This window comes from Wyeomyia smithii, chromosome 2, assembly GCF_029784165.1.
Source record: "Wyeomyia smithii strain HCP4-BCI-WySm-NY-G18 chromosome 2, ASM2978416v1, whole genome shotgun sequence".
NCBI lineage: Eukaryota > Metazoa > Arthropoda > Insecta > Diptera > Culicidae > Wyeomyia > Wyeomyia smithii.
The window spans coordinates 115,575,426-115,586,133 of record NC_073695.1 but is presented as its reverse complement, the minus strand read 5'-3'; the positions used below and the strand labels follow the sequence as shown (position 1 = coordinate 115,586,133).

The following is a 10,708-nucleotide window of genomic DNA, read 5'->3' as shown; positions in this document are numbered from 1 at the left end:
TACTTTTTCACGCTTATCCCCTATATTTGACACCCTTCGAAAATAGAGTAAAAAGATCCACAAAAGACATTCTCCATAGTACTAACAGCGAAACTGAATAAAGCAACATATAAATTTATTCAATTAGATTAAAATATCATCGAATACGAAAGAAATATTCGATATGTACGATTAAAATATATTCAAGTTTTCAAGACCTAGTGTCATCTGTTGTGTTACCATATGTTTTATTGATTGATGCATAAAAAACGAAAAAATCGTAAAATAGTTCTATTTGAAAGATCAACGATAATATTTGACCTTAGAACAGCTGGGTTGGTGTAACCAGCCCTTAAATCTAGGGAAGCTCATGACCAACAGGGATATAACTTATAGAATAAAATAAAAATTTTCAAGGGGTGGGGTAATTTATTTCTCGAAGTGGTTTAGCAATTTATCATCCCCGTGGAATCCCTTCCTCCTAGGCTTACTCGGAAATAATGAAGCTGACAGTAATTTGTTAATCTATTATTATTGTCGCATGTTCAAGGGGTTATATACCTTTTTGGTCGAGAAAAATGAAGGAAGTTTGAATTTATTTTTAAGTGCATAGCACCATTTTCCTTGCATCAAAGTGGTATTTTTCTGAAAGTACAGTTTATCAACAACAACAAAATACGTTTGATTTTGGCTTTGCGGTGATCCTGATAGAGACTCAGCGGGTCTACCGAAATCAAAAAACTCATATTATTTCATTAGTTTAGAAGTGTGCCGGGTCCTTGAACGATCGCTTTTATGAGTATTTTGTTTTCAGTGCAAACGGGAACATTTTTCCCAAAAAATGCACGTTTTGAGCGCTAAAAATTGTATTGAAATTTTTTTTGCGGCAAAATGTAACTGTATGTTGCAAAAAGCGATCGTTCAAGGACCGGTGAATTTAATAACGAAAATTTAAAAAAAAAGATGAAGGAAATCGGTTCAGTAGTTTTCCCGCAATCAGGATCACGGCAAAGTCATTTTTCGGAAAACACTATTCCGAGATAATCGCGTGTAAAGTTTCTAGTTTAGCTTATGCGGCCGTGGCGAGGCGCGCTGCAAATCGCTCTGACTTTCTTCCTATTGCTCAGAACTTTATGAAAATTTGTGAAAATGTTCTCAAGATGTTGTATTCCAAGATAATGCAATAATTTTTTTTTCGGTTTTTTGAAAACTAAAAAGGTATATAACCCCTTAAGCTGAATCTGTGAACGAGATAATTGGTTATTTTGAGCTTACCCGTTTCAAATCGATAACTGGTGTCTACTTAACTGTATTCATTTAAGTAATTTGATCATGCTATAATCTCGAATATGCATAGTATGGCATGTGAAGGATCTCGCGCCCACTTGACTGAGAGGTTGAAGCATCCTCTCAGAATTTAACGAAATTTTGTGGATGTGTAGGAAAAAAATTAAAAACCCAGTGATATTGAAAAAAAGAAAATTATTAGGAAATTGTCTAAATTTTCATTCATTCATTAAAATATATTGAAGAAGCGGAATTTGAGATCCTACACTGATTTTTTTTTTTTTTTTCAAAAACAGTGGTATTAAAAAACGGCGATCTCGAATTTCATCCAAAATAAGTTTTTTAGATAAAAAATTTTGAAACCCTTTTGAACATACCAAAGCGGGCAATCTTGCCCCTTAATGAGGCCGTGGAAACTACGCAAGGAATCGACATAAACTTTAGTAAAACGTATTCCTTACAGGAGGAACAACATATCTATATCTTTGTTAAAAAAATCACTTTTGAATCAAATGAAAAAAGTTGAAGAGGTTGTTTATAAGATACGACCGCAAGGTTAACGTAGAATTACGACAGCATGTCTTATGTCAATACATTTTTTGCAATAGCTTAGGAAATACACTCGATTAGGGTTAATCAATTTAATGGTGTGAAGCGACATATTTTTCCGAATACTTCTCGTATATTATTACATGAATATGAAGGTCGAAATTCTGCTGTGATGTCAAACTATAACCGTCTTTTTCAAGACACATCCTTGTTAATGAAGTGTTGTGAATGTTTATTTGTTTGTTTATTTTACTTCAATTTATCTGACAAAAGTCTTAACAAATAACAAGAATCAGGGTCAAATCTACAAAATGTTTGCTTGCTTCAACTTATGCACAAACTTTCGGGATGATTCGTCAAACTCAAAAAAATCTTCAACACTCAGGAAGGTTCAGATTGCAGCGGTTACTGGTTCGTAGAACCCAAATGATATGCGATGAAAGGAGGTTTGAAGCAGGCCAGTAGATCGTAAGGCACGTTGAGAAGCACGGAAGTTTAGCTGGTACAGGAGCGACGGTGAATCGATTTCTCCATTCATAATTTTCGCAACGAAAGCAGCTTGCTGTATTTTTCGGCGACGTTCAAGTGTGTCAAGGCCGAGTAGCCTACAGCGATCAGTATACGGTGGGAGGTTATCCGGATCACGCCAGGGTAGATCCCGTAGTGCGAATCGTACGAATCTTTTTTATCACGTTCTACCCGTAAACACCAAGATAGCTGGTGGGGGAACTAAATCATGCTGCAGTTTTCGAGTAATGGTCGTACCAGTAAACAGTAGAGCGCTTTTATACAGTGAGGATCTCTGTCGATTCACTTTCGATATTAGGCTGGCACGATGCAAATGGAAATTAAGCTTGGCATCGAGTAAAACACCAAGGTCGCACACACGATCGACTTTTTTCAGCTCAGGTCCTTCAATGCGGTACTCGAACATGATCGGGTTTGAAATTCGGTGCAATGTCATAACCTTGCATTTTTTATTGCTGATTACTAGCCAGTTCTTGCGGCACCAGTCGACGAAAACATTTCTCGAGGAACATTTCAAAAGGTCCTATCTGACATTTGTAAACAAAACCCAATTTATGCGTATATATTTAGAAGAGCTCCTTGTCTTTAAGCTTAGTGAAAAAAAAAATTGGGGTTTGGTTAGCAAGTCTGCCTCCATCAGCTCAGAGGGGCAGTACTGCAACTTCACGACTCTTTCGCGCAATAGATCCTTCACGAAGCTGTATTTTGTGTCGATATGCTTCGCCTTCTTCTCATTCCGGTCCGATTTCGCTAGAGCGATGCAGCTTTGGTTGTCCTCCCAGACGATTATTGGGGAAACAAGCTGCTCTCCCACGTCCTACATCAACTTTCGAATCCATAGAAGCTCCTGTAGGCAGTCTGCCAACGCAACGTATTCGGCCTCGGTGCTTGACAGAGCAACGGACTGCTATTTACGACAACGCCATTCGATGACTCCTCCTCGAAACTTAAAGAGATATCCAGAGCTTGACTTACGGTCAGACTCATCGCCGGCCCAATCGGCGTCGACGAAACACACGAACTGCTTATCTGTGCCGCCCAGACAAAGTTCCGAGTCGATCGTTGACTCGAAGTAGCGCAACACTCGCTTAGCCTCGTTCCAATCCGCTTCAGTGAGCGCCTTCACACGTCGTCCCAAGATAGAGGTTGCGATTGAAATGTCCGGTCTACTACTCACGGCGACGTACAACAAAGCCTCAATGAGGCTCTGGTACTGCTCTGTAGACTCCAGTGGCCTGATATTCTCCTCCTTTTGTTGGAGGAAGCCTGGGTTCATCGGGACTTTCGACGACTTTGCTTCAGTCATGCTAAATCTTTCCAGGAGACGGCTCAAATAGGCCTTTTGGTTTAGTCGGTACTGTCCGGCTTCGAGTCGGACTTGGGTTCCTAAGAAAAACTTTAGATCTCCCATAACTGTGATCTTAAAGTTACCGTTCAATATCTTGATGACGTCTACGAACTCGGTCTCAGTTGAACAAATAACAATAATGTCATCGACGTAAATCAAGAGAAAGCAGAACGTACCTGCCGTCTCCCTAATGTGAAGACAGGGATCAGCATTTGTTGAATGGAACCCCATCGCCCTGAGTACATCATCGATCCGCTTGTTCCTAACGCGCGCAGCCTGTTTTAGGCCATATAGACTGCGCTTCAGCCTACAGACTTGGTCCGCATTACCATTCCCGTAGCCAGGAGGCTGGCGCATATAAATCTCCTCCTGCAACTGCCCGTAGAGATAAGCGGTCTTTATGTCGACGTGTTTGGCCAACATTTTTCTTGCACTCGCCACCGTCAGCATAGTCCGGAGAGTAACCTGCTTCACGACGGGTTTTTTTTTTAAGGTGGCGGGGAAATCTGCAAACAGACACCTGAGAAGAGAACTCAGGGTGTGGGGATGAGACTAGGGGAGAGATGCTGGGGTAGTTACACCTGCCCAGGCACCTACTGATCCCTGTCCCGACCCACTAAAACCCCTCCAGTCTCCAGCCCTGGTCTTCCCGGAACGACGGTTAAGTATTAAGTCGGGGAGGTGCTTTTGTGCGTGATGCACCCTCTTTACTCTTATAACCTCCTAGCTAACTACCTGGAGAGTGGTAATTAGCTACCACTGGCGTGTTGGTGGTTGACCCGCCACACACGTTGCAGCTCCAGAACAATCTGAGAGGCGGCCGCACAGACCGCGTTCCAGATGTCCGGGTCGTCGCACATCCTCCGGACTAGATTGTCCGGAGTAGTGCCAGGCCCGCTCACAGCCATCATGTTGCTCCTCGCTCTTTGGATGCTCGGCGTGGTGCAAAGACTGAATCGTAGTCTGACCCGAACTTTTGACAAAAACCCTGCGCTACTAGGCGGGCTTTGTATCGCACAAGTTGTCCATTTTCGTTCACTTTGCACTTGTAAATCCATTTACATCCAATGGCCTTGCAGTGCGGTGGGAGCGCAGTAAGATCCCAGGTTCCATTTTCCCGGTGTGACTCTATCTCTTCGTTCATCGCCGCTGTCCATTCTGCACATTGTGCACTAGAGATGGCTTCACGATACGATCTGGGTTCAACTGTGTTCTCCTTCACTTGATGTACTCCGTCCCGGAGGGACTAGGCAGGATACCGGGTGATGATCTTTCACTACGACGAACTGATTGCTACTGCGGTTCATCTACCGTGGCCGCTTCGTTGTCATTTTCCTCGGACCCCAAGTCTTCCGCATCGTCCCAACCGTGAAACTCTTCTTCGGATCCAACATCATCAGGGTTTTCAGTCCTCTTCGAGAAATCTTTTACCTCCCATTCTATAACTTCGGCATTAGACGGGATCGTCCGCTTGACTGGCTGCTGTGAGCTTCCGGACGGTTTATCCTCTTTAGCCAGCTGCTTCTCCGATTAGTCATTGAACTCCGCGGCTTCCGACCATGCCAAATTTCATATGGCGTTCGGGAGACGGCAGCTGACGGCAAGCGATTTTGAAGGTAGCAAGCCGTGTTCACTGCTACTGCCCAGAACCGAGTGTGCATTCCCGCATCCAGCAGTAGGCATCGCCCCATCTCGCTAAGCGACCGGTTTTTCCTCTCCGATACCCCGTTTTGCTGCGGAGAATATGCCGCTGTATATTCTGCTTTTATACCTTCGTCTGCATAGAACCGCCTGAGAGCCTTGCTGGAGTATTCGCCGGCTTGATCAGACCTTATAATCCGCGGCTTATGTCCGACCTGATTTTCAACCATCCTCACGTAGCATCGGATTCGATCCTCCACCTCCGATTTTTTCTTCAGGAAGTAAACATACGCAAAGCGGCTAAGATCGTCGATCATTGACATATAGTAAAGGCTGCCACCTGGTGTTGTCACGTCCATTGGACCGCATACGTCCGTATGAACAATGTTCAGCACATTTCTCGAAATTTTCTCCGCGACTTTAGGGAACGGCGGGCGGCACATTTTCCCCTGGATACAACATTCGCATGTAACTCGAATACCACAGTCCACTACTGTAACACCCGTTGCCAAATCATTTCGTTTAATGTCTTTAAGCACTTCCAGATCTCTGTGACCCATTCGACGATGCCATGAGTGTTGGCAGTTTTTGCTGTGTTGTTTCTCTTCGGTTTTCATCACTTTTGCTACAACCATCCGTAACCAGTACATGTCCCCGATTTTATCACCGATCGCGACGACAGTATTTGCGTACACCAATTTGCGATTTTTCGAACTCGGCCCGAACACCTTTTGACGTGAGTTTGCTGACCGAAATCATGTTGCCCTCCAGCGTGGGCACGTACAAAACTCCGCGCAACGTTAGCTTGATCGATTCTCCGACGTCGTTCACACACTCGATAAGGCAATCACCGATGCCTTCAACGCGAGCTTCATTTCCGTTCGCGCCGGTCACATTCGAACACGAACTTTCCAGAACGATAAACGCCGATCTATCACTGCACATGTGCGACGTAGCACCTGAGTCAATCAACCATGACCGCGCACATTTTTCCACATTTTCCCGCACCATGAATGTGAATGACATGTCGTTTTCGCGCACTTTTCTCGCTTTCTGGTCAGGGCTTGACTTTTTTTTTCTTTCCGTAAGCCTCTCCGCTGCTCTTCTGCCTGAGGAAATCCTTGCAGCTCCTCTTTTTATGGCCAGGCTTGCCACAAAAGTAGCACACAGCGACCGCTGCTTTATATTCGTTGCTGGTTTTCAACACGCGCTCTTCCGGCACTTTCTCACCGTACAATTTTTCGCTCTGGTCAATGAGCTTTGATTTGACGAGTTCTAGCGTAAGTTCTTTGTCTGATCGGCTCTCTAAGGCCGTGGTGAGGGGATCGAAAGCTTTCGGAAGGCTTCGCAATATCATTGCCACCTGCATATAATGCGAAAGCTGTTCGCCAGAGCTCTCCAAACGCGAATATAGCTCTTCTAATTCGTATAAAAAAATCTCCATACTTTCACCTTCTTTATAATTTGCATTACAAATTTCTTTTAGCAATGAAACTTTCCCTGTAAGAGTGGCCTTTTGATGATGCGCCTTTAACGCCTCCCACGTGGTTTTCGCAGTCGTCTTTGCCATAATGAGGTTATGCTGGTTATCCTCCACCAGTAACGCGATTGTCGCCCTCGCCTTCGAATCACCCTCTCGCCATGCGTCGGTGATCGGACTATCCGGAGTGCCCGGATCGACGTAACTCCACGTTCCCTCGCACCTCATCAGCATCTGCACTTTGAACGACCACGACCGGTAATTTCGATTATTTAATCGAATCACGTTAGCCTTCGAAAAGTCCATCGTTTTTTATTTTTTCGTTCACTGCCGCGAAACCGAATAACTACGAATCTGAAACTCTTTCGACCGAGTAAAAAGGTTTTTCGCTCAAATCCTATACTGCCGTTCCAGGCATAGTTGTCCCAGCGAGCATAAGGTTTGTGTAGAACATGGGACAACTATGCTTGGAACGGCAGTATACTTGTTAACCGAGAACGCTGAGCACATAACCTGTTAGCAGGGTAAAAGCACTAGGAAATGCGGAACGTAGTTAAAACACGTGTGTACGGTAGAAGGTAATGATAAGAAAGAGAATGATTTATTGAGTTTGTTTGTTCACAACGGAAATAGACAATTATATGTCAAAGCAGGCAGTGTTGCCTACACGCCAGTCTTCACTGATACGTAACCAGTCGAACCTAGGGGTTCAACAAAAAATACATCTCATTTATTCAGGCTTAGAGCAATCTTTTGATAATCCCCGCCTTTATTTCCAGTTCCTACAGTTTTTTCTAAGTTTCGTGATTTCTTGTGGACATTCTGTCAAGCCGGACCGATAGCGCTCTCATAAAGGCAACAAAATAGCATGTATTGTGTCATGTTGTGCAGCTTGAAAGCAGAAAATGTTCCTGTCCCCGTGTCGCATGGAAGCAGATTGTTGCGTGTTTGATATTACCGATGGTAGACATGAGTATGAAAATCGAAATTTTGCTGTGATGTCAAACTATAATCGTTTTGTTTTAAGACGCAATAGCGTAAGTGCTGCATTTCTGTTATCTGCTGCCATCCAGCACGAGAACAAGTATAAATTACAACCGGCCCTTTCCAGGGCCACCAATACGTTCTTGAGGCAATGTTGAATTTTTCTTGGCTTGCAAATGCTGAAATTAGCGGTTTTCGTCTGTTACACATGATGAAAAATCTTAACTACTTCAATCACATAATTGTAGAGCACCAAAAGGTGCTATTATATTTCACAACAGTAACAACACTGGCAAGTTTGTTCAATTATCATCATTTCGGATAACCGTTTGTCGAAGATTCTAATTCTTCCGTTTTCTCTAGTAGAATTGCCTGCCATTTCCAATAACTCTGCAGCTACCGAAAACTCCATAGCAGCCGCCAGATAAACAGGTGCTTAAATATCAACGCGCCCAGCGCGATCAGCCAGACATTGAAACCTGGCTTTTCTTTCTTTGACACGATCAGTAACCAACGTCCGTGTGGTATCGGTACACTCATGGAATAAATTATACATAAAACTAAAAGCGCGCATACCTAGTCAACTAGGTATATTCTGTCGACCTTGTTAGGAAAAGAAGCATTATGCGACCAATCAGAGGTCGACATTTGCTTTTCGACAAGGCTTGACAATTTTCAATAGTACAATAGTTCGAACAATCAGATTACAAATTTCTGCATTTGGACGGGTGCTTAGTTGATTTTCCAATCGATTACTGCAAAAATGACGAAAATCGGTTGGAAACTGGCTGGGTTTAAAACGTTTGAAATTGGACAATTTTCGTAACGCTCTCGATGTTCTTGTTTTCTGAAATTGGAGCCCTGTATTGAAATTGGTCCCCTGTATATGTTGCCGTAAGACGTAATTCTACGTCAAAACAAAAATTGGTGACAATATAGTTGCCATGCCACTGCCCGTTAACCCCAAAAACATTGGTGGCAATATAGTTCCCACTGCCCGTTAACCGCAGAATGTTGGTGGCAATATAGTTGCCAGTTGCCACTGCCCGTCAACCGCATAAACGTTGGTGGCAATATCATTGCCACTGCCCGTTAACCCCAAAAACGATGTAAAAAACTTACCAATTCGTAGGATTTTCACTAAATCAAATATGAATCTCCTTAAGACGTTTCAAAATCGCGGTTTGTTTAGATAAAAATAAACCCAAAATGAATATTGTACACTTCTAGCAGCCCTAGAAAAAAACTGAAGTGTACTGAAGGAAGTGAAACTGAAGTAAGACACCTTCAGAAGTCTTTGGTTAAGCCAAATTCAATTCAATTCAATTTTCACACCTTCTTTCTAGTCATCAATATACATCATTATATTTGCGATGCAACAAAAAGATTTATGTACCTTTTACGTACGACGAGACGACGATTCAAATATGAAAAATAGGCCCTTTTTCTGTAGCTAATGTTTATTCACGAATCCAAAAATAGTAGACAGTACCTTCATGGCGCGTTTCCTGCAGAATGTGCAAATGACGAAGCATCGTTAGCTTTGCATTGACTTTTTTATCAATCAGCCTTCCCATTTTTCGTGCAATATCACCTTGAGTTATAAATTTACTATCTGCAATTTATTAATATTGAAATAAAACGTACCTATATGATATGTGTTTTCATTTACTTGGAAAATTCGATTGTTGTTGATTGTAAGCTTTCCACAGCACCAGATCCTGCTGATTCGTAACAGCTTTTTTATTTTTGTATAACAGAGAGTATTTCTCTTCAAAGGAAGATATTACAACTGTCTGTAAAAATCCAACGAGCTCATCTAAACTTTCTCGCCCTCGCATATATTTTGGAATTTGTTCAAACTCTTCTGGACTAATGCTGTCATTAAAATCCAAAAACGAAAGACACCGCGGCTTCATTTTAGTAACAAATGGAGATTTTTGGTAATCAGCCAAAAACATTTTATCAACAGTATGTACATTTGGGTGAGCATGATCCGTGTTTAATTTCTGTTCTACTAGAGCTTTTCGATGGTCTGTTTTATCCGTTTTCTGCAGATGCTTTAGTAAATCCAGTAAAAGAAAATTATTTCGATGCATTTTTCGTATTAAAACAACGTATTTCGGATACTGCTCATCTCGAAATCGGCATAATGCATTTTTGGCGCTGTTAATACTCTCAGTGCTACTTCGAGTTTGCTTTTGTAAAACACTTATTTCAACGGATATAGCGGATCTAGCCGTATGCAATCCGAAGAACTGTTCAATCCGATGGATCATTTCAACTTGTTTAGCTAAAATTATTTCTATTCCGCTCATGTTCACCAGTTTAAAACTTACTGTACAAATTTATCAACCGCAATTCCATCAAAATATTACAATGCCAACGTTTTGTTTTTAAACCTTGCAGTAGGGGTGCTCATTAAAATTTCCTGTCGGTAATCGATTGATGTAATCCTGCACTCTAAGAAAATATTATACAGCGAACATGTAAAATCATCAAATTCAACAAGAATGTTTTCACTGGCTTAGCACATACACACCGGTATGTTGCTGTCAGCGCTGCTGTTTTTACAATGCAGCCCATTGCTGTTTTGGATAGCAACCGATTTTCGAGATTACCAAATCCCCTTTTTGCTTCTGATAGTGGCAAGGCTTGCTGTTTAAATACATTCAAAAACAAACATGTTAAACGAGTACTCGCTACCCTAAACCCTAAGCTTAACCTAAACGCATTTCGACTTTTCCTAGAAACGTTGTGTGTGGAGATTTTGGAAATTACTTATATCCATGGGCGCAACTAAGGAAAATTTCTAGGGGGGCTAGTTTTCATGCATGTCATTTTAAAAAAAGAGAAAAAAGAGTTTAAATATGTTTATTTAACAACGCTTAAAATAGTATCGTAACAGAAGA

General features: G+C 42.1%; 1 protein-coding gene across 1 annotated transcript; it reads right to left on the bottom strand.

Moving 5' to 3' along the window:
- Positions 1–9,218: 9,218 nt before the first annotated feature.
- Positions 9,219–10,178, bottom strand: LOC129725683 (uncharacterized). Its single transcript, XM_055681754.1, has 2 exons — positions 9,469–10,178; positions 9,219–9,411 (listed from the first exon to the last, which is right to left on the bottom strand). The coding sequence occupies exons 1-2, from the start codon at positions 10,112–10,114 to the stop codon at positions 9,257–9,259; spliced, it is 801 nt and encodes a 266-aa protein (XP_055537729.1). The 5' UTR covers positions 10,115–10,178; the 3' UTR covers positions 9,219–9,256.
- Between the last annotated feature and the right edge of the window lie 530 nt (positions 10,179–10,708).